Below are 27,544 nucleotides of genomic sequence, written 5' to 3'. Positions count from 1 at the left end.
TTATTGCAGTAAATATATTCAAGTGATGTTTGATCAATAATTCAAAGCAAAGATGAAATTCTCAGATGGTGAGGAGCCAGATTGCTCACCACCTACCTCAGCTGGAACCATCCCAGCAGATATTACTTTATATTTCATCATTCAGCACTCTGTCTGTCCGTCCGTCCGCCCTGTGCTGGCGTCTCTCTCTCTGATGCAGCCAGCTGTTAAGGTTGGCTCGCTCATGTGAGGCAAACACACTGGGCTGTGCTTTCTATAGTAACATGTAGTGGTGTGACATTAACATGCGTGGCTGGGCCCCTCCTTGACTCTCCTCTACTCTTCCCCCACGTCTTCATCGCCCACTCACTGCATCCCATCTCCCTCCCTTCCCTCACATGTCTTTAACTGCATCCCTGTTCTCCATCTTTCTCTGTCCATCCGCTTGCCATCTACCCCCCCCATTTCCCATTCTCCTTCACCCTCTGCTCCTCCTTCCCTCTCCCTCTTCATCACCCTCTCCTCTCCACCGTTCCAACCACCTTTCCTCTCCTTGTCCCCCCTCCCAATTCACAGAGCCCCTCCCTTGCTTCCTCGCTTTCCTTTCTCTATCCTCCCTACACAGACACACACACACACACCCATCCCGCTGGTCTTTGAGGCTGCTGCTGCTGTTACGCAATACTGGTCCCCTGTGTGTTGATGTGATCATTACGCAACATCTCCTACTCCTCTGGAATACTGATGAGCAGCAGGACCGAGGCAACGAAGGGACAGTGGAAAAACAACATAGCGTCTGAAAACAAAACCACATTTTGTGTGTCTACATGTGCACTGGAGGTATTTGGGAACGTGTACGAGTGAAACAAGGACGAGGAAGACGTCTCCATTTGTCCACCAAACTGTCCTTCTTTTGTTCTCCCTTTCTTTGTCTGTCAGCACCCGTGTGTGCCTCACGTTAGAGCTGCCGCAGCTGTCCGACGACTTGAGCAGCGTCAAAACCCAGAGTCCACGTGTCATTAAATCCCAATTTATTTCATATACATGATACAAGATACAGTTAGGACATGGCACTGCAGTTGCATGTATCCTATACATGGTTAAGACAATACAAAAACATCCAACAAAAACATATGTTTATATAAAAAGAGAGAAAAATAAAGCAAAACACCACAAAACAAAACTTTAAAAATGTTTTCAGCAAAGACGTTTAAATTTTTTTTCCAGGAATATTGTAGCTACTTTGACTAACAAACAAGGACATAGTGTCAGTGATGCAAAGCACCTGGAGCCAGTGCCAACAGTTTTAGACCAGACCCTGAAAACGGCAATTTAGTCCATCAGATGTGCTCATTTATGCCATCTACACACAAAGAAAACAACAGCACTTAAATATGTGCGCCACCTGCAGGCATGCTGTTACAACTGCAGTTGTAACAGCATGCAACTAACAAGGAAAAACAGCTGCTATGAAGGGAAAAAAATGCAATTTCAAGACACCTGACAAACATGCAGAAGTGCAGTAGCTGTGACTTTGTCTGTAGGTGGGAACACACTTCTAAACCTGCAGGTCTAAACCACTGATACTGTTATTTTAATTCCCTATTGACGTTGCAGGTTGGCGTGTGTGGAACTGGAGTATCTGCAACCTGCTGAATGTTAATGAGCAACAGTTACCTGCCAGTTTCCGGAGGCGCTTTGCATCACAAAAAAAAGAGATTGCTACATATTGTATGCTGTACTATAAAACATCTGGATTTATTGCCTTTCCAAAAAGGCTTTCTTGGCCAGTACCTTCGGTCAGCCTTACGCAGAACATTGGAATTTAGTTACAAAATAACTAAAAGTTTGCATTCATCAACTACATTGATGTATAAACAGCAAAATGCAGTCAATGTCAAGTTTGAATGTCAATGCAAAATAAGAACACGCTGCTTTAAAAATGCCTGTTATACTACATCATCAGGAAAACCGAAACAAACACAAGAACTATCAAGAAAACACAAAAGCACCAACTGATCCAGTGTATCTAGATATAGATCAATCTTAAGTAAATAGAAAACAATCCACACAGTGATCAAAAGATGCTGCTTTCAGCTGATGGTCACCCCAAGGTCAAGCACTGGCTGCACAAGGATGGGTGGCGCTATTATGCAAGCTATAAACACAAGACATCATAGCTAAGATGTTCTGCTTTTCCTTTTGACAGAACTGTACAACAGATCATCGACCCACCCATCCAAAAACATATCTGGTTTTCAGTGATGGTTTACAGACGTAAGTACACTTGGTGTAAAATAGTCAAGGAAAACAAAAAAAAGACAAGTTTACTGGGTTTCATGCATTAGGATCCTAGACTACAGAGGATCTAAACTGGAAGCACAGATGACTTTGGGGCATTTCTATTTAGTACATCATAGCAATTTTACAGACAACATCATCACTGAAATTAAACGAGCATTACATAACAGAGTATTATTGCCACATTTATTTTCTTTCCAAGATTATGGCGATTATGAGCTCAAGCTGACCGATCACAAAATCTGCATCAGTCAAAGACACTTGAGATTGAGTTTCCCATAACAGTCTAATGTATTTATTAATTTAAACACAGACTCGGCCACTTTGGCAAAAAGAACTCAATTTGTCAACTCGGACTCAAGGTTTTGCCAAATGGAGCTAAGCTGCTTTTAATGTGCTCTCTGCTTCAACCAACACCACTCTGTAGCCCTACTACACCTTTACCCATTCAAAATAGGAAGTGTTGGATGAGGTAAATAAGAATGTGCCCTGTCCCGTGGGTTCAGACACATACTGTATGTATGCATGTATAGAGAAAAAAAATCCATATAATTGTATAAATCTGTTTTTAAAATAAACATCCAAAAAGCACAGTTTACCCATTGAATTCCCTGCTTAGTCATTGGTTTCATTATAAGTATTGTTTCTCAGAGGAAATAGAATTATCTGACATGTTGTTGTACATCACAATCAACAGATGCATTATTACCATCAGAATAAATACAGCACTCATTGACTATTTGGCAAATATATAAGTTATAGTATTGGGTTAATAAAGACACAGTCATAATCCCTGTCTTAGGAAATAAAGACCATGAGACAATCATTTAATTACAAGGTTTAGAAGCAGTCGATTTTGGGCCTGGCTAAATTTAAAAAAATACAAGTCAATCCAGCCGTCACTACACCATGAGCAGACAGGTAGTGGCTCTAGCGCCCTCTACTTGCAGTGTGCAGTAAAATAAACATCCCTACATATGAACATACCCCTCCACCGGTGAGGGCCCTGGACATCTTCAGACGTTGCCGTGCCTTTGACAGCAGTAATCTACAGGAAAGGAAAAGAAACTGCTGCTCTTTCTCCAGTTGTAAAACCACCGTCTTTTAAGAAAACCCAAAATCTGACTTCTTTAATAAAATATTGTGAGAGGCTCTGGAAGCTGATCTGAGGTTAGTAGAAAAGCAAACTACATTACAGTAGCTTAAAACTGTAGGTCATGCATGTTTTTTTTTCCTTTGTAAGCTGCTGTGTCTCCCACTGTGGTCGTGGTGAATAAGGTAGACACCTGCCACCACTATAATCTTTACACAATGTGTTGTTTTCTTTTTTGAGAAAAAGTGCAAAAATGAATTACACACTGATACACACATATTTATGTGGTACAGGAATGTGACTATATATACAAATTGGGTTTTTTTCTTTTTTTGTGTGTGTGCACAGGTGTGCATGTGGGTTACAAGAAGGAATTAACTGTGACTGTGACTGAATCACACCAGTATTAAACTCTTCAGTGGCAAACTGAGGTCTCTGATTCCTTTTTCTTCAGGCTGGAAGTGCAATGTGAATCTGCCTCTGCTGCTCCTTTATCCCTGTATTCATCTGTCCCTCTCCTACTCTGCCATGAGTTAATAAACATCCTTCTTTTTTTCTGAGCCCCAGCTGCAGTATTTTAAAGGAAGCACAGACACAAACGTAAGTGCAACACAAGGAAAAGTGAGGGACAGCGGGCGTGCCCCGTTCTAAATACACAACTTCTGACGTTACTCATGCTTTGGTCCACTAGGAAGAAGTGCTATGCAGTGATAAAAACAGATCTGTGTGGTATTTAAAAGCCTGTGATTCTTTTGTACCAGCCTGCTCTTTTCATATTTCCTGACTTTCCTGAAACCGTCTTGAGACAGACCATATTTTCCACGTGTGTGTGACCATGGGAGTATCCACAACCGTCCCCTTTCTCTCTGAGTGTAGGAGCCAGGCGCTCTCCACAGGCCTTCCTGTGACCACCGCTCCCATCATGCCTCACTGCCTGCCAGTGTGTATCCAAAACTCCAGCATCATGTTAAAAAAAAGAAAAGAAAAGAAAAACAACAACAACAACAACTGGAGCTCGGCACAGTGACTGGAGGTCAGCAAAGACAAAAGTGCACATTTAGATTCCCTTGGTGTTTGTGTCCGTGTTGAATTTTGCAGGGAGGGAAGTTCTGCTCTTGTCTCGATTCTTCGTGGGTTTTTATTCCGAGTTCTTTACAGTGGGCCGTACTTGGCCTCATACCGGGCCAGGATGTTCTTGCAGCGGCCACAGTCCTTCCGCAGCTCAGCCACTTGCTGCCTCAGCGCTGCGTTTTCCCGTTCCAGGAAGGAGGCACGCACCGTGATCTGGTTCTCCTTCAGTCGCCGTGCGTCGCGAGAACGCTTTGCTGCCAGATTGTTCTTCTTTCTCCTGGACCAGTATTTCTCATCCTGAGGGAATGAGAGAGGAAGTGAATGGGAGGAAGAAAGACGTACCGTCGAGCGTGACTCTCATTAACATTAACATTCAGTCGGCCTACCTTCTGTTCGTCAGGAACAAACACTTTCTTGGCCTTCTTGATCATGGGCTGCGGTTTCAGCTCCTCGTCAGAGAACTTGTGTTTGCGTGGGTTGAACAGCTCTCCTCCTGGCACACTGGACAGGACCAGGTCTGTGGGATCGGGCTGGAAATTAATGTCCACCTCAATTGCGTCTGGGTCGATGGGGGAGGGTGTGTTACGCTCTGCAGAGTTGCGATCTGTGGGTAAGGAGAAAAAAAATGTAAGCTCGGATATAAGAGGGGGCCACTCCGATAAAAACTAAACTAATCACATCTACTGCTCTGCTGAGAGCTAATACTGGATTACTTTATTGATTTGTCAAGTATACCAACAGTAAATACGTTTTCTGACTGTATTTTACCCAAACTGACAACATTACTTTTGGGCACTTGTGAAAGACATGTCTCGTCATTTATCAATGAAGACCTGCGGCCCTGCAAACAGCATTTCTATTGTTCTAAAGAGAAGAAAAATGTTCATTGTAATCCAAGTCAATACAAAAATTCCTGTTTTTGTGATTGTGTCATGGATGTCTCCATTCAGCTCTGTTGTAACTAAGGATCGCAGTATTTTTTCTCCGCAGAGTTCTAACACAACATATGTGAACATTTTCCAGCACTGGGAGAGTTGATATTCCCTCTGAGCGTTGTATGATTTTTCCCCTCAACAAATCACTGACAATATACATTTTTAGTTTCTAGTTTTTACAGAAAACTCAAGTTTTTGTTTTACAAGCTGGTTACAGGACTCTGTAGTAGGCGTCATGCTGGCCATGCTCCAAACATAAAAGCTATGGTATGGGCTCAAAGGTCAGTGTTTTATCTGCGAGTCTATGCCATGTTAACTAATCTTACTCCAGTGGTGAGGGCAATGAAACTACACTTAACTACAATCACAGGCAGTACTGGAAACAAGTGGCAGGTCTCAGTGTCTGCAGAAGAAGCTTTTCTGAAATAATTTGCTCTAACTGTAATGGGGGAATGGAAAGGATAATAAAACGTATGTATGAGTTAGATTAAATCTTAAATAAAAAAAACTGCATATCCAAAAATCAAATCTGCAGATAACCGCATCAACTGTCTAAAATGTTTAACGAATATTAACCTTTATAAATCTAAATTCACCTGTTTTCTTCTCCTTCACGTTCACCTCTGCTGTTGCCTCCTCAGACAAAGATTCCTCTTCTTGTTCTTCATCTTCTTCCTCTTCCTCTTCTAGTTTAGCTGGTTGTAAGGTGGTGACTGTCACTGTTTCCTCTGGTTCTGAGGTGACTGTAGAGGTGGCCGAGGCAGATGGGGAAGATGCAGATGGGGAAGATGCCGAGGCAGAGACAGAGACTGCAGTGACAGAAGGAGGAGTAGTAGTAGTAGTAGTAGTATTGGTGGTGGTAACTGAAGATGCAACCTTGGGAATGGATTTGCCTTTGCCTTCCACTGAGGTCAGAGTCTTCTGCAGCGCCTCCTCCTCCAGACTCACAGGGATCCCGTTTTCCAGGAGGAACTCATCCAGGTCCATGTATTCCAGGTGGAAAGTCTCCCCATCATAGGGAATGGTCTTCTCCCAAATGGCTGGGGTCAGGGAGGCTGATACCCCCCCACCACCACCACCGCCGCCACCACCTCCTCCTCTAGAGCCTCCACCAGCACTGGCTGCCCCAGCCCCTCCTCCCTCCACATCCTCAGATGAGCACAGCTTCTCCTTCTCTATTTCTGCATTAAAGACAGGAGGGAAATACAGGAGTTAAACAGATGGTCGTTTTCTGGGAGTTAAAGGTTTTCCTGCACACACATGACTTCAGGAGTCATTTCAGAGAGTCTGAGACACATGTACACAACACACACATTAGAACAGATAATTAATAGATGGAAAGAGACAAGGTGGGAGGTGGCATGTGACAAAAAAGGGGGGATAAACAAAGATGGGTTACAACCAAGGAACCCCTCCACCAGGTTGAAGTGTAGGTCAGTGAGTATACCAGGACAGGCATGGCGAGAGGGGAGAGTGCTGCTTGTTCTGCACATGGACCCCAAAACACACCATCACACAAACTAGGGACTAGATAACACTAGACCAGCGTGTTTGATGAAAAGCCAGGCAGAGTCTTTGTCTTTGCGTGTCTTCCTCGACTGGATGCGCTGCTTGGAGAGCAGCACAGAGGAGTTAGAACTTTTTGTTCTTTTTTGTTTCCTCGCAGTCTCCGATAAAGCTGACTCCATAAAACAATATAGGATTCCGTCCTAATGTCGCGCAATTCACGCCCATAATACAATCAGCAGCTCTTGGTGCAGATATAGAGGATTATAAACTAACAGTTGAGTATATAGCTTCTAAACCGTCAACAAACGCGTAGCAATTTACCAAGACGGGTACAAACTGGAAAACTGGGCGCTCGTTCATTTTTTCTAATTAAATCTTACCGTCGTCGCCTTCCTCTAGGATGTTTGGAGGGGGGATGTCCATAATCTTCTTCAACACGAAAGGGAAAGACTTCTGCGGAGCCACTGTAACGACGTTACTACTGGGTTGAAGCGCCACTGCTACCGCGGCTTTGCCAGGCATTGTTCCCTGCCAAGCTCCCTGTCAGACCGGGGCGATGTTCCTGGCGACACCGAGAGCTGCCTCCTCCGCCGGGAAACAACAGAAACAAACGAGGCGCGGCTTCTTCGCTTGTTTCACCACCACTGCTGCTGCTCCTGCTTTCGGGCCTGTTTTTCAATATTAACGCTTTTGCGGGCAAACACAACACTACACAAACCCCTTGTTCTCCGTCCCCACCGAGCGCCTTTGTTGGATATTCATGAGTCGCGTGCCCCGCCCACTCGGAGAATAGTAGAAACTGATTGGCTGTCAGTTCTGTCCATAATGAATATGTATTACAGTGAATATAAATACATTGTGTACATGGACGCGCCTTCTTGTTTGTGTAGTAGTTCCGCGACCGCTTATTGGCCGTAAACTGTCCACACGGAGTCAGATTCTTTACATAGAACGTGAACCGCAATAAGAACATATAGTTTCGTGCAGCCAGTATATAATATCTTTTAAGGGGGCGGTGTCACCGCGTACAAACTGCAGAGAAAAAGGATGCGTTTAGCATGCACCGGCTAAATCACACATTTGAAACACTTTAATCTGGACCACAGACTTTAGTGCAGGTCTGCACCCGCACAACCTCTCGCGGCACCCAAAAAGTACCATGCAGTATGCTCGTGAAAAGAGGTTTTTTTTTTTTTTTTGGTGGCTCCCATCACACCCTCCGCAAGAAGATACTCGTGGCCAAACACGTGCCCCCGCCCCCATCCCTTTCACGTGAAAGTACAATCTGTCGAGGGGCGTTGCTTCACATACTTAGCACGTGCTGTCCAAGGCGAGCTGGAGCGGGCACGCGCCCATCCTTTCGAACAGCTGATGGCACGCGACCCAAAGGTAACAAAGTACAGGTTATTTACCAGACATCTCTAAAAACAAATAGACAAAAATATCTAGTGTCTTTTTATCAGTGTACCACAGTTTGATTTCTACCTCCTATAATAAAATAGTTTACAGTTCCACCGCTATATTTTAAAATAACCCTCAAAAACTCAAAGTACGTTTTTTTTTTGTCGTTAGCTTCACGTCAGTATGACCACATTGTGCCATTCAGTATTTTACACAACCGTAATTATTAAGGAAATATATTTCAGTGTTAGTCATTTTTTTCCACATCAAACGCTCGCAGTGCCAAACAAGAGGTAATCTCACGTTTCCATGCACGCGCTGCTATACTGCACGCGACAGTGAGCGCGCGAGGGTCGCTAACTCTCTTCCTCAGGATGTTTAGGTTCAGGAACACGATGTTCAAACCGCACAACACCCCACCTTCACCACTAATCTGTAGTTCACCACAGTAACCACACAGTAAACAAAGTACTGTGTGTCTGCTGTAACTGCCCCAGCAGAGAGGAGGCCAGTAAAACCCCTACAGCAGCAGACTGAATGCAGAGAGGGGGCTGAAGACCAGACCAATGTCCAGTTCACACTCCCTGATTATCTAAATACATGGTGCAATAGGCAGAGATAAGACCAGTTTCAACTGCCTCAGCCTTTGCAGTGAGCTTTTGTAAAACCTTGCAATCATAAATTTGACTGGATAGTGAAAGGGAAACGTGTACATATAGTAGTACAATAAATCATGCACAGATGGATGTTAGCCAACTGCCACAAGCTGCACAGATTTAACGTTATACAGAGAAAGCCAAATGTTTGTTTTTCTGCATGTTTGCATTGCATTATAAGACAAAAGTCTACATTAAAAGCATATTCAAAAATAAAGTATGTTTTTTAGTTAGAATGTACTTAATTTGATTATTGTTCAATTGTAAACAAGCTATATAATGCAAACTTGTTTATATATAAAACAGAAATGTTTTATATATGTCCTGGTTACTTGCTAAACATCCTGCAGAGCCTAAAATAAGTCTGCTTTGTGTATAGTGAAACACATGCAAATATCCAGTGGCCCTGCCTTAGAGTAAACCAGAGGTGTCCAAACTGTTCCACAAAGGGCCGTGTGGCTGCAGGTGCCAAGCATAGAAGCAGCAGCACACCAGACTTAACTCATTTAATCAACTGATCTCAGTCTTCAGACAGCTGTGTGCTCTTCATTGGTTGAAAAAAAAACCTGCAGCCACACAGCCCTTTGTGGAACAGTTTGGACACCACTGGAGTAAACACTTCTCAGTGCCCCCTACTGTTTGTTCACAATGATGGAAACGCCACATGTGAAGCAGCTCAGACAGGAGGCGACTTTGTGGTCCAACTTTGTTTGACAACAAATGAGAACACTGTATTAAGATTCAGTCTATCTAAACATAACACCACAGTTACGAGAGCACATACAAGCAGTACTGCTTTGGTGTCTTGTCCACACCAGGAGAAGCATTACTGTTTCAGAACATACTGAACAGCAGTATGCTTGACAAACACCTCTGGGGCAAAGAGGGCTCAAAGCTTCCCTCTCCTCAGCTTTTGTCTTTGTTAGACATCGTAAGACACAGTCACAGGATGAAACAATAATGTAATGATTGATCGGCTGGTGCTGTTTATGGTCCAGTGCATATAAGTGATTGATCTTTCTTTTGTTCTCAGTGATAAAATAAATAGTATTGACCCTGAGCAGAAAAGAAAGATTATTCCTCTTTCTGCATTACAGCATGCTGTTGCAGCACTAATAATGCTGCTTAAAGACAAGAAATAAACAAGGAAAATTTGAGTAAGAAATATCAGAATATGTAATCATTGCTGACTGCAGCTAAAGGAAAGGGCAGACAGCAGAATGTCCCATCAGTGTCATGTCTTATTATTATAGGGCACAAAAAACAAGACAGTAAAACAGTCAGTCCAGAGATGTAAGCACATACGTGTCGAAATCAATAAAAATAAACCCATGCACCAAAGGGAAGTATAAGCTGGAGGAATGAATTATATTCACTGTGGATGGGGCATGTGACAGGCTATCACCAGTGAAAATAGGGGTACTTTATTAGTGCTGCAGAGCACATAAAAATGCTTAATTATAATATCAAAAAATGCAAGATTTTTTCAGTCCAAGAGTAGAGAAATATATATTTTATGCAATTTAATGACAAAATATGTTGGTAGCATAGATAAACAATATAACAAGTGGTTAAAGAGTAACTTTCACCACACAGTAAGCTGAGCATATGGCATAATGCATCAAAATATATTTAAAGGCCGCATGAAGAAGGCATAGTTTTTACAGTCAACCCCATGGGTAAACCCATTATATTTTTAATTTTTTTTAATGCAGTACTCAGTGTATGAAAGTGGCAACAGGTGGGGCTATATCTAGAATCTGTCCATCCTTAGGCAGTACCAGAATAAGTTATAGTTCCTGCATACATTGCAATATGAGACCAATAGAAACATATTTGTGCCAATACTTGAACAAAGCGGACAGACACGTTTGAGTACAGGTACGGAAAATAGAATACTTTGAAAGTAAGTGATGTAAGATATCATAAAATGTGATCCAAACGGATCTCAATCAATTACAGCCAGGGACCTTTGTTGCCTGTCATCCACCCTCACTGTCACCTCATGTTTCCTGTCTGTCTGTACTGCCAACTCTTGAATAAAAAAAAGAAAGCAGCAAGCAAGAAAGTATACAAGAAGAAATGAATGCACAAAGAAACTAATGATGTGATGAAACCCTGAGGTGAGGACTGTTTCAGTGTTGTTGCATCAGTTGCAGGCTGCCGTGCTGTGACTGTATGGAGAAACAGCGCAGACAGTCTGCTGACACAATGCAGCTCACAGCCTTTGATCATCTGCGCACATTTTGAGTTATCAGAGCAGCTGGACACATTTCCATATAAGCCTGAACCTGCAAATGGGGTAACTTAGACAGCCCTGGTCACCTCAGACCAGAGCAATCAATGCAATGAAGTAACTGTGTAAGAGAGAAAGCAGAGACAACTTTCAATCCCATTCTAATGCGGGTTGTGAGTTGTTCTGCATAAGTTGTCCATCAGTATAATAACTTCATGCCAATGGTGGAAGAAGTATTGAGCTCAGTATTGAGATAATAGTGATAACTTGTTTTTATCAGCTTAGTCACAGAAACACCTCTCTGTGTAATGCAATACAGTTCAAGAGCACCACAGACTGCTCCTCAGTTTCAAAACAGTTTCAACTAAAGCTGAACATTATAATCTTGGGAGGGATTTACTGCAGGACTGATTAATTATTTAATTTTAGTTAAGTGGACCTAAGTGTAGATGTTCTTAAAAGATCAAAAGTAGTCGAAAGATGAAGCTAATTTTTGCCATTGCATAATCTATACTAAAATTATAACATAAAGCACTAAACTAGGTGCCTCAAAAAATCTACCTAAAGTGCTCGAACTAATTTACTTAAATTCCACCACTGCTGAAGTCTGGCTGCTACATCAACACTTTGACAAGTTTCAACTCTGCTTCCCTTCTTGAAAAACGTGTGTATATCGTGTGTACATATTCTTACCGTTGTCATCAAAGGCAGGGAAGGAGAAAGGATAGTCAGCCAAGGACTTGAGAAGATCAGGAACGTCGCTCCTATCTCCAAAGGGGATTTGGCTTGATGTTGACATGGTGAACGACCTGTGAAACTATCTCCTAATGTCTAAAAGTCGAGTCCAGCGGCGTGAGAAACGCCCAACCAGAGACTGTGTGAGTGTTCGTGCGGTCGGCTGCTGACTTAAGTCACTTTTGACCAACTTTGCAGCAGGTCACATCACGGGTACTCCTGCATGTGTCCTAACAGCCTGTAGTTTAAAGAGCCAAGAGAACCACGCCCCCAAAACATGTTGAATCGATGACAGTGGAGCACGCGCCCGTCAGTTAAGCAGCGGAGCCAATCAGAAGGCAGGGGGCGGGGTCTAATGAGTGATAAGCACAACAACAACCGTGTTCAGACGAGCACATTTCTCTCCACGTAAAGCTGCACGTGCAAGCCAGAATCGGCTCGAGGCCAGGTCCCAGCGAGCGCCCGCGCCATCTAATGACCTGATTAGGTAGTGCACGAAAAAGGTGACAGCACAAAGCGGTGGAGGATGAATTGGCAGCAGTACCACACTGTAACAGTACTCCATCATTAAATAAAAGTATTATCTGCATCATTGTATTAAAAGTAGTAGTAATTATACTTGAGCATCTATAATTCAGAGGAAAATATTGCATTTTATACTCTACTGCATTTATTGATAGCTTTTGTTACTTAGATTAATAATTTAATAAATACAATGTACAATAATTTAACCCTCAGGGGTCCAGCGTTCTGCATTAGGTGCTGACTGTACATGTGCTGCAAATCTGTACCTAAGTACAGTACAGAAGTAAATGTTCATGGTTACATTCGACCATTGTTAAATAACTGCTGCTGAGGATAGAATCTCCAATTGACTTCAAACCCAAATACCTCATGACCTTTTTAATTAGTATTATTATTTCTATTAATATTCTCATTCTCATCAATGGGTATTTATACCTATAACTTTTAAATAATCATTTGCCTTTATTACCTCCACCTTTTTATTTTTTTTCTTCCTCATACATCCACGCATTTCCGTATACACCACACACAGAAATATTTGTGGAAAATAAATTCTCACATACGCCATTTACATACACAGCAATCACATGACATAATGAACTGTACTGAGTTTATCTTTCTTTTCTGCAAGCTATTCCTGTACTGTATAGTCTTCTTCAACCTGTTACAGAGGTTACAGTGATTCATTTGGTTTAGTTCTCATTCAGTTATACCATTACCAAAACTATTAGTCTCATCAATAACAGTTTGGCCAAGTTAACAAAACCTTTCTCTGATTTAAAAAAAAAAAAAAAAAAAAAAAGTAAGTAAAAAGAATCACACGTATGCTCCAAACAAAAATGTCTTTGCTTGAGCACAAATTGGAACCGAGCAACACCATTTTCATTTGTGTTAAATGTTGAGACTTTGAAAAATCATTTGTGGGATTATTATAATGCAGATAGGGCTTTGAATATCCTCTCTCTGAGTGAGCTATGGAACGAAAGCACTCTTAATACAGTCCTTGCTTAAACAGAAGGGAAAAGAACAAAACACTTCAACAAAGACTTGTGTGAACATCCCATGGATCTGAGCATACACAAAGCTGCATGTATGGTTAGATATATACCCTCTATCAATGCTCTCTAAAAGTGTGTGTTTGTGTCTGCTCTGTTTTTCAGTGGCACCAAAATAAGCCTCACTTTCACAGCATTGAGTAGTTGGTACTGATGTCTTAGCTGAACATGAACATGGAAAATGTAAATGGCATTTTGGGAAAGAAAATCTAAATACACATATCTTCACATTTCAAGTGATCTTTTGGCAAACTGGACACATGACTAGTTTGATCACATCATTTGGTTTTGATTTGAAAACTCCTAATACACTGATATGCTAGTGTGGCAGTTACAAAAATGGCAAGGTCAAAAAGTAAATTCTTCTCAGTCCTGAAGTAGAAAGTTGTACTTCCCAAAGTCATACTCATCAGGCATGATGAGCATGTCTTCCCTGGCTTTGGCCAGCTTCTGTCGCAGGAAATCCCGTCTCTCAATCCACTCCTGCAGCTCCTCCAGGCTGTGGGCGTAGTCGCAGCTCGCACCCTCAGGGCAGTCGCCGTCCAACCTGTCAGTCATGAACACGAAGCTAAATGTTTCCTCAAATTTAACATTTTTTTCATTTTCAGTCTGAATATAACAAAGTGTTCTCTGGATATTTTGACCGTGTGTTTAATTCCCAACTTGTAATTTAGATCTGTGTATGTTCAACACTAAATGCTCTTCGTGCCACATTTCTGCCACATACACATTTCAGCCTTTATAACTGATTTTTTTTTAATCACTGGAGGGCAGTTCAACAAGCTGTAAACAGAACACTGGCATACTATCGCTGTATAAAGTTGATATGGCTAATGTGTTAGAAACCAGTTGCTTATTTATGGAGGGAGCAAGATTAGCATATTTGCTGATAAATTTAAGTTGAAGTTTATTTATGCTTTTCTTAGCTCTGTTTTGGTCTCCACCAGCTCGTGGGCAAAATATCTGGTAGTTTAGTTGCAAAATGTTCCACTATGTTCACCAGCTAGTCACCAACTGTTTTACACCAAAAGTAGTTCTGCATGTTGCATTGGCCCATTGTGAAGCAGCCAACTCCAGCTAAGTGTACCAGTCAGACTAGTTGGAAACTAGTTAGAAATATTTTTTGTTAAAGGATAATTTAATGCCAGCAGTGTTTCACTCTTCTTCCTTGTTTAAAGTTTCAACTCTGTTTTTCTGACCACACCCAACACTTACGTGACGGTGTACTATCACACCCTGGAGTGTACTTCTATATGACTGCAGGAGGGTGATAAGTTAAACCACTGAAGGCCAGCAAAAGAAACAACACATTTTCAAGGAGTGCTGAGCTTTGTGTGGTCAACGCGTCCCTACCTCGTCCTGGAATTCAGACCAACAACCCTCTGATGCAGGATCCCTAACCAGCTGAATTCAGCACTGAATGATTTTCTGAATCCAAACACTGATCCAGGAAAAGTTGTCTTACTTGGGGCAGAGTTCAAAGTTTGTGCCAGGAAAACGGTAGTTCCACGTCAGAACCTCGTCTTCTCCCTCACAGCTGAACACTCGGTCTTTGTGCTTCTCAGAGGAGATGTGCTTCTGCCACTGCCGCTCACTGTTACTGTGTTTACCGCACAGACGGCAGTGGAAGCTGGTCTAAAACACAAAGAGTAAGCATTGTTGTCATCTTCTTCTTACAGATGAATAGTCAGGAAGTTTTGATTTGGTGCCCGTGGATCTGATTTTGATCTTTGTATTGAACTGAAAAAAAAAAAAAAAATTTAAACCCACCATTGGTTCAGCATAGTCAGTTGGCATGACAATACACTTCTCCTCTGGGACCGGCTGGGTGAGCGTGGCTCCATCTACTTGGCGGTTTTGGGTGCTTAATGTCAGCCACATGTCGTATATCTGCTGCATGTCCCGCACTACAGGCACAGATAAAGGCAATCTCAGACTGTAGGTGTCTATATTTAAGCATAGTGTCAAAAGTTTTTTGATTTAAGATAAGGAAGGTTAAAAGTATTAATCTCCACTGCATGTATGTGGTGTCACAGTGTTCACATGAATGGATACCACCAAACAACAAAATGAGGCCAGACAGACCAGATACACTAGTAGATTTTCAAACAGGGCTTTGTTATGGTAGGTAGGTTTTTCCATATTGCTTTAATATTTAATACAAACTGAACTGTTGAGTGATTTTAATAACTCACAGTCATTATTCTTCATATACATCCACATCTCCTTCTCCTCTTGACTGTGAGCAAAGGTGCAGTTCCCAGTGTAGTTACATTTCCTTTTCTCCAAAATCTGGGTGCATAACTGCAAAGACAACACTTTATGCAGTTTAACACAGGCAACAACATGCAGCACAAGCTTTCAAGAGACACCATAATCAACAACAACAGGCAAACTAGCAAATTTAAGTTTTACAGCACCAGATGTATAAAGTATAGCAAACATTAATGACAAGAAACGCTCATCAGTGTGGAAATCTCTGAGATGAACCAGAGCTATTATTCAAAAATACATAAGGACAGAGGAGGCACACCTACATCATACTGTGCAGGGAAGTTCTTGGCATGTGGCAGTGGTCGGACCTGAACCCATTTACTTCTCTCTAAGGACTTGACCAGCAGTACCCGTCTGTCTTTAGTCCACCTGAAGAGGAAGGACAGAAAAAGTGTAGTTTAACTTGTTTTATTTATAATTTTGGAAGATTCATCTGAAAGCACCAACGATTTGATATTTTTACTTCTTGGTATTTCACTGTTCCTCTGATTATATGACATGGCTACATTTATTGATAACTTCTGTAATTTAAGAAACATACATTTTAAATTAAATACATTTTCCACTATTTCCTGGACTTGTAGAAGAACTATGCAGACATGTTATTTTCACTCACGCGTGCCTGGCCTTGGCAGTGCAATACTTGAGGGCTTTGTCTGGTTCACTGATCAGGCCATCTCGCCAGCACTGAGCACAGGCAAACTTCATCTTCATGTTCAAATTCTTCCCAGCTGCTCCTCCTTTAACCCCTCCTCCAACTCCTGCTTTCAGTTTGATCCCACTACTCCCTGGAGATAACTGTTTAAATCAAATGATAACAAAGATAACAGCATTTTTCTTTACATTTCACTTCTCATCTTCCAAAATCAACTAGAAATCTCAAAGATTACAATTAAAAAAAAAAAAAAAAAAAAAAAAAAAAGGTTTCATCACACAAGTTAGACAATAATTACACAGGTTTTCACTGCTTCAGCATGTGAGTTCAGTACATTTAGAAAAAGTAAGAACACAAGTCGTGCTATGTGCTGGAGAAACACTGTGTCCTTTCTATAAAAATAATAAAAAATGTTTCTTACTCTATTCCATTTCTGCTTGCTTGAGATTTGCTCCTGTTTGTCATAATACTTTGTGGCTACTTTCACAATCTCATCATGGCTGATACCTGGAAATAACACAAACGCACATAAACAGAAATAAAAGTTGTAATTCATTTGGAGACAAACAGTACAAGCTGCTGCAGTCTTCTGCTTTTCTCCTGCTTGAATGATTTTGATTTTTTTTTTTTTTTTAATGGGACACTTTAGTATTGTCTAATTACACATCCAGGAGATACTGAGTAACATTATCGTGCGTTGTCTGATAGACTGCACCTGTGTCTCGCTGAACCCTCCAGGTTTTGAGCTCTATGATGGAGTGGGCATGACGACAGTTGTCCTCTCTCTGGCAGCCGTACCGGATGGCTTGGTGGCACAAATCCAACTGGCACAGGACGCTGAGCGGACGGACCTTTCTGTAGTTCACATTCAGGGTCCTCACCACAAATGCCAAGCACCTGACGGGCACAGAGGGAGAAATCAAAGTGTGTTTCATATCGAGAGAAAGGTGCAAGAGTTAAAGAGGCAGCGTATGGGTGAAATGAGCAAAGGTAAGAGGACATGGACTCGCAGGGACACACGTATTGTAAACACGCTCACTTATTAGCATCAAAGTTGTGGCGAACATCCAAGTTAGAGCAGATGGTCTGATTGTCTCTGCAGCGTTTACTGATGATTCTAGGTTTACTGTCATAGCATGCCTAGAGAGACAGAAAGACAAAAATAAAAGGAGGAGAAACAAAAAGAAACAACAGGACACCAACAACAGGACAGGAAGGAACAAAAAAAAAAAGACAAAAACATTTGTCAATTAACAGGATGAATGCTTTAATAAATGAATGTTAATGAATGAATCTGATAAAGACAACTACGGTGTAAATGTTCAAGAGACAGATTTAGGTGTAACAAGGACAGAACGATGGCAACTGGTACTTTCTGGGATTCTAGAGTTAAGGATTTACTACATAACTGTTGGTAATTAATCAGGGCAAACATTAATAATATTAAAGTCAACATTATGACTGACTTTTCAGTTCCAGTTTCAGTTCCAGTTGGATTTTTGTGTCTGTCTGTTAATAAGCTTGGTGGTGCTCTCCTAACCACTGTAAAGCACGGTAAGAAATGTAAAATTCATTCCACTTTTTATTTGTAATTTATTAATTCACATTCTTTCGTTATATTAGGATACTATGCATTATAATCTGCGTAACATTATTTCTTCTTTATTGTTTAATGTCTTCTTTTATTTTGGACAATATCTTCTTCATAGCTGGAAGTTGTTTAAAATATCACTTAAAGAAAAAAAGAACAGTAATATACTGTATATACGTTAGAAAACAGCAGTTTAATAAATATTAGAACATAAAAGAGAACAATAAAATAATTTTAAATATATATTATAGCAACAATAGGAAAAACAGACATGAGGAACTGAATAAGTCCACTGACCTGACAGAGGAATATGAACGTGCCCTTGTGTTCCTGTAGAAGCCTTATGACGCTGTGTACAGGGTTCAGTTTGGCAGCTGCTGTATCAAACAGCAGGCTTCTGTCCAGTGTCCCCTTTCTCTCCTCTGTCCAAACATCGATCTCCAACTGGTTGTAGGCAAAAGTACATTTCTCTCCATACTTACACATGCCCAAATCCCCAGACTTCAGCAGCTCTAAACATGTCAGACAATACACAATAGCTCAGTCACATTAATCACTCATTTTAATTTAAGTTCCCTCTTTAACTGCACAGCTGTAGTTAATAAGTGATTGACATGACTATTTTCCTGAACCCATTCGTCTCCAGTTCCCTCACACTCCACTGTTTCTGACCAATCAGTGTTGCAGAAAGTTGCCTTGCTCGTATGGGAAAAAGTCAAACACTGGGTAAGTTTCCAAAACTGCCAAGTCATATCAAGAACACCTGATGCTTCCAAATCCAAACTGCCTTCCCACACACAACCACAAAGTATGATGAAAGAGACGGTCACATGATTAAAGGAAGACACTGTAACTATAAAAAAAGTTACAGTGATACTATAAAAAAAAGGGTTCGTAAACTTCCTCATTTCTAGGCTAATGGACTGTATCAAATTATAATGACTATATTTATAATGACTATATTTTCTTTAGTAAGTGTTTTGTGCAACTGCTTGTGTTTAGACAGCATTTGAGAACTTTGGCTTATTTTAGCATGGCTAAAAATTGTTGTAATGTAGGAATACGTGTTTATAATTCTTAATCTAAGGAATCATTTTAGCATCAGGACTGAAACTCAGACATCGCAATAGCTGTTCAAACAGCACAGCAGAGCTGGTGAGTTCTCTGTTGTGCAGCCTGACAACAGATCATGAAGTATCATTTCCATCTCAAGATCAGACCAACAGTCCAGCCAGGCCATAAAATACGAGAAATGTTGGACCTGAACTTCAAGTGCAATATCCTGAGACATGAACTCTTTATATTCCAAAGGTCCGTCAAAGGAATTAGCTTGTCAAATACCATAAAACATTCATATTCATTTCTGACTCTGGCTGTCTGAAGAGACTGTGCCTCTGTTCAGCTTTTTAAAAAAATATTTTATTTTACAAACTGGCTTAACTAAAATAACGAGCGATGAACAATGAATATCGACAAACAGAAGAAATCCTGATATCATTCATCTATTTGATTTTGAGACCCTTACCTCTGCAAAGCACAAAGGGCCCTTTGAAGGACGTGCAGGGAGGAATCCGCCGCACTCTGGTCCACTCTGAAGGATTCTCTGCCTTTCGTCTACATAACAGAATGTCTTGCTTACAGCGGTGAACCAGGTCTGGCTTGTGAACAAAACTATATATCCCTACACCTGAAAACAAAAGTTGCACAAACATACAAAATATTTTTAGTTACACATTGTAGATATTCAATAGGACGAGAAGCAGGAGTTGATGTTTCTCCTACCGAACATGTACATTTCTGAAAATCTACAAATGAATCTGAATGATCTGCCCCTTGCAAAACATATCAGGGACATTATGATTTTTTAAAATAATGATTACAGTTAGTCTGAGAAAGGCGTGACGCGTTAACATACCTTCCCGAGGGAAACAGGCAGAGCAGGCCTGCAGGAACTCATGGGTGGAGGACAGGGGGTGAGAAGCTGCAACTGGTGCTTGGTCTTTTCTCTCCTTTATTGCCACAGTAAGAACAAGGTTTCAGTTAATGCTAACAAAACCGAAAAAAAAAAAAAAAAAAAAAAAAAAACACCTGGGAACATGAGCTGGATAATTAGTCTTACTCTGTAGTTATCCTTTGGAGATTGCATTACAGGAGCTGCAGCAGTGTGAGAGCCCAGGATACCTGAGGAGCAATAAGAGACAATCAGTTACAAATTATGTATACCTGTACCTGTGTACACACTGTGCTAAATGGACTAAACATGAACAAACACCACTGTGCCTGTATCATACGCTTCTTATGTAACTCTGTATCTATTAGCCATTGTGACATCTAAAAGAACAGGCCTCATACTTTGCCAATAATATATTAAGTTGCCAATAAATCATAATCACCAGTTGAGTTGAAATCGGACAGCGAGTCCAGGCCTGTTCCCCCAATGGAAACTGTTGGCAAAGCCGCCCTGACACCTTCCACTGAGGGAAACGAATCCAGGACATCGAGGGAGTCAAGCTGGTCCACAGCTTTCACACCTATTGTAGGGACATCACCATTCTGACCCGCTGGATCAGAGACCGTCTCCAGGGGATCTAGTTCATCTAGCAAATCATCCAGGGACTTTTCTACTGATTCCAGTTCCGTTTTGGATTTAATAACTTCCACAACAGCAGCAGCACTTGGTGTTGTATCCAAGAAGTCATCCAAGGAATCAAGGCCATCCAGGGTGTCCAGCACTGCAGAGGTCTGTCCTAAATTTGGAGCACCAGCGCCACCTTTAGTTCCAGAGAAGTTGTCTAAGGCATCTAGATTCTGTGAGGTCAAGAGGTCATCCAGGCTATCCAGTGCTGCAGTGGTAGTGCTGTGCCCAACATCTGAAAAGGAATCCAGGGAGTTGAGCTGGCTGATGGCTGAGTTGAAGAAGGCTGGGGGTAGCTGAGGTGTTGGGGCAGGCAGGACCAAAGGAACTATGTGTGCAGAAGTGGATGTCCTGCTGGGAACTGAGAATGCTGCCTGGATGTGAGTTTGGAAAACATAGAGTAAGAAACCTGAGTGAAATTAGTGTGTTAAAAAAAAGAAGAAACTATAAACAAAATGCCACAATTCCCCATAAAGATGATTAGATTTGAAGGTTTTGATGGATGTTTGCTGACAATAGCTTGGCAACATCAACATGATTCTGATTTCACTTATTTATTCACAATATAAATTAAGTGAAATACAACTACTCATTTTGTAAATATTTATTAAATTGCACAAATGGACTTCCTAGATCAGTTTTAGGGCTTACATGTGTGCTTGAATGAAAGTGATTGACCAACACATTGCCTTGAGTTGCAAAACAGATTTTTACCTTGGTTGACTCCTCCTCAGTAGGGAAGCAGTCGAGCAGGCTGTCTAAGTCATCTCCCATTACCTCAGAGTCCTCCGAAGTGTCCACAATATCAGGCACTGAGGGGACAGCAGGCATGCTGGGAAAGCTGACTGTAGAAAAGCAGGAGGGGATTTTTTTTTTAGTTCTTATGTATAATTTATTTTGAACAAATTTTCAAGTGCTTTATAATGAAAACAGATCTTCTAATCAAGTCAAAGTCAAGAATTCACAGGCCGCTCAGAGGATTCATACCATTTCCTAAATTAGCACCAGACACCTGGAGGTGAGAAGGAGGAAAAAATAAAAAATAAATCAATATGAACACCTGGGAAGAGGATCTGAGAACACCTGAGACACAACACAAATATGTTTCCAAAACAGGAAAGTATGCATAATCACTGATTGTGTGATACTAAATCATTGTCAGCTGAAAGGTTTTCTCATTTAAGAAATGTTTGTTAATAAATGTTGGTAATATATGGCGGTAAATGTTAGAGACAGCGTGGAACTTGCCTTGATGTCTTTAGTCGTCATGTTTCCATTTGGAACACCTCTCGTTATAAGTGCACCTTCCTGGAAAAGACAAAATAAACTGGATATGACAGAAGCAGCAAACCGAGGACCAGTTAAGGACAAATTTGCACCTCGTGTGTGTTATAGGTAGGCAGTATGACACTATTATACCATGAGAAAAAAAGTGTCTTTTTTTTACTGTATATTTCATTATGGCAGCTAATTCTTTAATATCTCTGGATGCTCTAGATTGCATCCTGTGTGACCATGACTGAGCCAAAAACTGAGACAATCCTTTAACATTACTTACTTGGACTCCTCGATAAAAAAAATAAAATCTAAACAATAATCATTTGACCAACCTTTGCGCTGACATAAGGTTTTCGATTTTTTAGTCCCAGGTGGATAGCCAGCTCCTGAGCGAGTTCATTCACCTCTTTATCCTGTCAAGAGTAAACACCAAAAAAAAAAGAATGAGTCTGTGACATTTAACATGTAGCGTATCCCACTTACTATTCTCCTGGAATTGATCCACAAAAGCAGCTTATCTCAACTTGCTAAGAAAATTGCCTTAAGGTTCATGTAGTAAATGCTAAAAAGAGATGGATAATCATCTTTTTGGCTTTGACCAAAAAATAAATAAATACCATGCTCATAATGTGGCTGAGACTCTTCAAATAAAGTGGTAACTTCCGTCCACAATCTTACCACATCACCCAACATGCTCTTACTTAATGAAGCAGTGCTCCTCTGCATGAAAATGTCAGATTTGCCTTTAGACTATTTGCATTGACTCTCCCAATTCTCTCCTTCTCTTACCAGACGAGTGATGAGCAGACAGTCCGTGGTGCAGTTGTAGGCCTCCTTGTACTTCTCAAGTGCCTTCAAACAAAGTGCCTTTCTGTACAGGGCCTTGCGGCTTTCCTTACACAGTTCAAGAGCTCTGTCACAGTCCTTCACACCTTGATCATATTCACCCTGTAAAAAACATGGAAAATGTTCAAAAGAATTCATACTGTAACAATAATGTACAATTAAATCAATTTATCACTTAGGCAGAAAATTTGCAGCGGCTATTGAGGAGTGTTTCTTTGGTATGCAGGTTTAAGCTCAGGGACCTGGTGCTGCTGATAAACATTTCTAAATGTGCTGCTGTTAGCAGCTGTAGAAATATGTGTGGACAACACTTTTTATCACATTTTTCTTAATACCTTCTCTTCCAACTGTTTGCATGTGAAATTAATGTATGTTATTTAAATTTACAGATAACTCTCCATTCCATTTTGACTGTATGGACATGTAAAAGGTATGGTTTTGCCTCGAACATTATTTGCCAATCAGTCCATCAGAGACTGCTGTTGACTGCTGCAGGTCAAAGGTTCTGGTTTTCCCAGTACCAGCACGGGAGTATTTGCTCTTAGGAATATCAGATAAACATTCTATAGATAAATCCAGGCATTTCTTCAACCTAAGTATAATTTTGACTCAAATATAAATCACCAAATTATTTTAAGTAGTCCTTTTTTGGATGATAGAAGACGCACAGGCAGCATAACGTTCTCCACAGCTTCTCCAGACCCTTTCACGTCTGTCACATGTGCTCAGGGTGAACCTGCTCTCATCTGTGAAAAGCACAGGGCAGCATTGGCGTACCTGCCAATTCTGGTGTTCTATGGCAAATACCAGTCGAGCTCCACGCTGCTGGGCAGTGAGCACAGGGCCCACTAGAGGACGCCAGGCGCTCAAGCTACCCTCATGAAGTCTGTTTCTGACTGTTTGGTCAGAGACATTCACACCAGTGTCCTGCTGGAGGTCATTTTGTAGGGCTCTGGCAGTGCTCACCCTGTTCCTACTTGCACAAAGGAGCAGATACTGGTCCTGCTGATGGCGGCCCTGTCCAGCTCTCCTAGAGTAACTGCCTGTGTCCTGGAATCTCCTCAATGCTCTTGAGACTGTGCTAGGAGACACAGCAAACCTGGCAATGGCAGGTATTGATGTGCCATCCTGGAGGAGTTGGACTGCCTGTGGGGGTTGTCTCATTGTTGCCCCTTTGGTGCACCTGTTGTTCATTTCATTAACACCAAAGCAGCTGAAACTGATTAACAACCCCCTCTGCTGCTTACCTGACCAGATCAATATCCCAGAAGTTTAACTGACTTGATGCTATACTCTGATTAAAAAGTGTTCCTTTAATTTTTTGGAGCAGTGTATTTGTTACTTCAACTCTGAAGGTTATCCTGACCTGACCCTGGGTGGTTATAATGGTAGTTAGTTAGTGATGATGGGGGGCCTCTGAAGTAATTGCTCCTTCTTTAGTTCTTAAGGTCTGTCTTTTGGCTGTTGTCTGTCTCAGGGATACAATGATAGAGTCAAGCCGGCCCAGTACTTCATAGCAGCTGCCATGACAAACCAAGGTCGTAAAGATATGATGGACTGAGCCTCTGGTTGAGGGAGTGCACAGTAATAACACAGAGGCCTTTCAGCTCCGAGATACAGACATTCCTTGGGAAAGTGTTGTATGAAATATACAGCGTGACTTAGGTGGGCGTGATTTAATGTTTGGCATTTTGTACCAATAGAATCTTCACACGTGTACTGAGAGGTACTGTTGTCCCATGAAGAATGTCCTTATTTGGACTTGTAGTAAGTTTTGTATAGGTTTAAATATGCCCTGCAAGGAAGATAACCTTCAGAATTGGGTGGCATTACACAGCGTTAACTAGTATTACTCATCTCTACTCTCCTCAGTCGAGTTTCAATAAATTCTTCTGCTTAAGCATCTGGGTCTCCTGAAATGAGTTAACCAGCTAACAATATTTCCATCACAATGACATCTTAAAAGGTCTTGTTTTGTCTGAACAACAGTCCAAACCCCAAAGATATTCAGTTTACTGCAATATAAAAGAGAGAAAAGCAGAACATCATATTTAAGAGGCTGAAAACAGCATTTTGATATTTTTGCAGTTGATCAATTACCAAAATAGTTGCTGATTGTTTTTTCAGTGGATCAACTAATCAATGAATTGAATAATAGTTGCCACAAATCAAAGCTATCTCCTGTACCAATTTTTTTTTTTAAATTGGAAATCCATCCAATATACTCAGGCATTACGCAAGAAATTGCTGGTGGAACAAGAGGAAAAGTCAGTCACCAAAGTCATTATGACACATCATCTGGCAACCTTTAATGTCTCAACAAGATCTGGTGCCAGTTCATTTAAAAAGTATCACAACATGACAGAAAAGAGTCTAATTATACAGGTCTGTTCAAACATATTTCTGATAAAGTTATGTTGTATTAAGTGTAGCAGACTAACCACTGGCATGATACTGGATATTTAAGATAAAACTTTGAAGGAGGCTAAAAAATTACTTCAACCAGTAATTATTTTTATTATTATTATGGGCTGATTCATTTTTATCTGGCTCCACAGTCGAATGACTCACACTCAGGTTTGGGTGTGTAGAAGTGTTTGCCACAAGATAAACACAGGACCAAACGTATCTCACCAGACTGTAGTAGGCTGTAGCCCGGTTGACATATAGGCTTTCCAGCAAAACTTCAGGGATCTGGATGTCCTCTCCTGCAGCATAGCATGAGACGTTCAGGCCTTCACTGAACTCTCTCACAGCCTGGTCCCACTCTCTGTCTCTGAACAAGGCGTTGCCCTCATCGAGCAGGTTGCACACTAATTGGGTCAGGAAGTCCTGGGAGAAGGAAAAGAAAGCAGGGATGATTTTACATTTTGGGTATGGTCACAGTGCACATGTGGATGGATAATAAGCACAATGGCTCTGAGAATGCAGTGACGGCCACAAACATTAAGTGGTTAAGAAAAGAAAGGAAACTACAAAACACACAAGCTAATCATGACAGAACACAGAGTGCAGAGACCTCAGAGTGCAAGAAAATATCAGCATTCATACTTTAACTATTCATTTCATCCCTGATATCGGCAATATTGCCAGTCTGTCCAGTTCTGTACATCCAGATCTCTCTTTTTTCTTTTTTTTTTTTTTTAGGTCTGTCTTAATACAGAACTCTCATGCCTCTATGTAGGTTGAAAGTTATTAATATTATTATTGTTGTCTTCGTTCCTCCTGTTCCTACTGGCCATGAAGTCATCGTAACAATCACGTGATCATCATAACTCCAAAGTAAGAAAGAATATCAACAGTTTATCAACAGTTTCTACAGTACAGCCATGTTAACGGCTGTGTGAGGCTGTATTAGGCACAGCTAGACTGATGGGAATGTCACTGGTTTTGTAGGCTTTTTCTAAACTACTGGACAAATTAAAGTTTGATGTCGTCCAGGCTATATTACTTTGAACCAAGCTGCAAAGGGCAGCTTCTGCGTCCGTGCAGACAGGAGTTTCATTTTACATGGAGCCAAGAATGAACAGAAAGATGACACAAGAGTTTCAGGGTGAGGCAAACCAGAAGGCACACTGGGAGTTTGGCAACAATTCATGAACAAGCGATGGTAAATAAAACGCATGGAAACCAAGAGTGCAAAGGGGAAAAGGCAGCAGAGACAGACATAACATTGTGTTTGTAATAACAGCTGGTACCTGGTAGTGTTCAGGCTCTGGATAAGCCAGGGAAGACCTTGAACAGAAAAAGTAAATATGCTTACTTACACAGTTTAGTTATAAAGGATATGAGTCACTCAGAGGCAGGCCAGGTTTCACTTTCTGTCAGGGCCCTCAAATTAAAAACAAACAAAAAAAACAACTCACTGTATAAATGTCAGAGCTTTGCTTATCTCCTCCTTGCGTTTCTGCCTGGCAGGGTCCATGCTTGTTCACTAGGAAGAAGACAAACAGAGCACAAGTGGATCACTAGCAAAGCCCGACTGATGTTATTTTGACAGCGGCTATGAAATGTAGATTATGTACGCCCACTTCCTTCAGAAAGTAGAAAGCAAGAGACAAAAACCTCTTTGTCACATCGTGCAAAGACACCAAATACACTCACAGAGCCCGTGTTTATGATCATTCAGCACTAAAGCCCCAAGTTTACCATCCAGCATACAAGCCCCTGACCCTACATGTTCCCCCGGCTGTATCATGGCGCGACTGGGCTGACTTCAAACACACCTACCTGATGAAGTGAGGAAGTTCATTGAACCGAACCAAAATCTAAAAGCGTGTCATGCTGAGTCCGAGGTGGGAAAGAGGACCGGGGGAGGGGAGGATGGGTCCGGGCAGAAAAGACTGTTAGCAGCCGAGAGCAGTCGCGTTAATAATGATAAACAACCGAGGAGGAAGGAAACCCGCGAAGTCCCCGGTTAAGTTTCGATTCCCAGCAGCTCCAGTACGTCCATGAAGCAGCTGCAAGTCTCTACACTGGCCCTTTAATGATACTCTGAGCTTCACAGCCCTGAGTAGAGTCTCTCAGGCACCACTTCCTGCATGCAAACACCACCTACAGCTTGCTCTGTGCAGCCATGCAATAAATTCATACACAATTTGAACTTTATTTGACACAGTTTTTATGGAAACACTAACAACAACAACCAACAACCTTTAACAAAAATAAACAAGCAATTGCACAAATGAGTAAATAAAGTTAAAACAAAATATATTTTCATTCAGTGGATCAGTAAATCCGGTTTCCAAATAAATCACATGAATAACAAA

General features: G+C 41.2%; 2 protein-coding genes across 4 annotated transcripts; both read right to left on the bottom strand.

The window, feature by feature from the left end:
• Positions 1 to 993: 993 nt before the first annotated feature.
• Positions 994 to 12,136, bottom strand: tefb (TEF transcription factor, PAR bZIP family member b). Of its 2 annotated transcripts, none has more exons than XM_041061638.1 (4): positions 11,875 to 12,136; positions 5,976 to 6,560; positions 4,831 to 5,048; positions 994 to 4,741 (listed from the first exon to the last, which is right to left on the bottom strand). In XM_041061638.1, the coding sequence occupies exons 1-4, from the start codon at positions 11,978 to 11,980 to the stop codon at positions 4,526 to 4,528; spliced, it is 1,125 nt and encodes a 374-aa protein (XP_040917572.1). In that variant the 5' UTR covers positions 11,981 to 12,136; the 3' UTR covers positions 994 to 4,525. The 2 variants fall into 2 exon arrangements, with proteins under 2 accessions (XP_040917572.1, XP_040917571.1); XM_041061637.1 differs by lacking the exon at positions 11,875 to 12,136 and adding an exon at positions 7,269 to 7,629.
• A 1,043-nt stretch (positions 12,137 to 13,179) lies between these two features.
• LOC121197887 (zinc finger CCCH domain-containing protein 7B-like) lies at positions 13,180 to 27,244 on the bottom strand. 2 transcript variants are annotated; one of them, XM_041061635.1, is made up of 23 exons: positions 27,006 to 27,244; positions 26,642 to 26,709; positions 26,474 to 26,510; positions 25,410 to 25,607; positions 22,719 to 22,877; positions 22,262 to 22,342; positions 21,900 to 21,959; positions 21,639 to 21,663; positions 21,366 to 21,496; positions 20,410 to 21,025; positions 20,136 to 20,197; positions 19,932 to 20,025; positions 19,542 to 19,703; positions 18,314 to 18,528; positions 17,465 to 17,565; positions 17,141 to 17,322; positions 16,847 to 16,932; positions 16,387 to 16,568; positions 16,034 to 16,139; positions 15,692 to 15,800; positions 15,267 to 15,403; positions 14,962 to 15,131; positions 13,180 to 14,043 (listed from the first exon to the last, which is right to left on the bottom strand). In XM_041061635.1, the coding sequence occupies exons 2-23, from the start codon at positions 26,698 to 26,700 to the stop codon at positions 13,863 to 13,865; spliced, it is 3,153 nt and encodes a 1,050-aa protein (XP_040917569.1). In that variant the 5' UTR covers positions 26,701 to 26,709; positions 27,006 to 27,244; the 3' UTR covers positions 13,180 to 13,862. The 2 variants fall into 2 exon arrangements, with proteins under 2 accessions (XP_040917569.1, XP_040917570.1); XM_041061636.1 differs by lacking the exon at positions 27,006 to 27,244 and adding an exon at positions 26,880 to 26,968.
• Positions 27,245 to 27,544: the final 300 nt, after the last annotated feature.

Source organism: Toxotes jaculatrix, chromosome 18, assembly GCF_017976425.1.
Source record: "Toxotes jaculatrix isolate fToxJac2 chromosome 18, fToxJac2.pri, whole genome shotgun sequence".
Classification (NCBI taxonomy): Eukaryota; Metazoa; Chordata; class Actinopteri; family Toxotidae; genus Toxotes; species Toxotes jaculatrix.
The sequence above is the reverse complement of the archived record's forward strand: the minus strand, read 5'-3'. Positions and strand labels throughout refer to the sequence as shown.

What these genes read in the sequence shown, in the direction of transcription:
- LOC121197887 (XM_041061635.1), bottom strand. Translation starts at nt 26,700, where the DNA reads ATGGACCCTGCCAGGCAGAAACGCAAGGAGGAGATAAGCAAAGCTCTG. An exon ending in CTACAGCCTACTACAGTCTG is followed by an intron (nt 22,878 to 25,409) that starts GTGAGATACGTT and finishes TGTTTTTTACAG; the next exon opens with GGTGAATATGATCAAGGTGT. An exon ending in CTGAGGAGGAGTCAACCAAG is followed by an intron (nt 21,026 to 21,365) that starts GTAAAAATCTGT and finishes ACTCACATCCAG; the next exon opens with GCAGCATTCTCAGTTCCCAG.
- tefb (XM_041061637.1), bottom strand. Translation starts at nt 7,410, where the DNA reads ATGCCTGGCAAAGCCGCGGTAGCAGTGGCGCTTCAACCCAGTAGTAAC. An exon ending in CCTAGAGGAAGGCGACGACG is followed by an intron (nt 6,561 to 7,268) that starts GTAAGATTTAAT and finishes TCTTTAATGCAG; the next exon opens with AAATAGAGAAGGAGAAGCTG. An exon ending in TTGTTCCTGACGAACAGAAG is followed by an intron (nt 4,742 to 4,830) that starts GTAGGCCGACTG and finishes TCATTCCCTCAG; the next exon opens with GATGAGAAATACTGGTCCAG.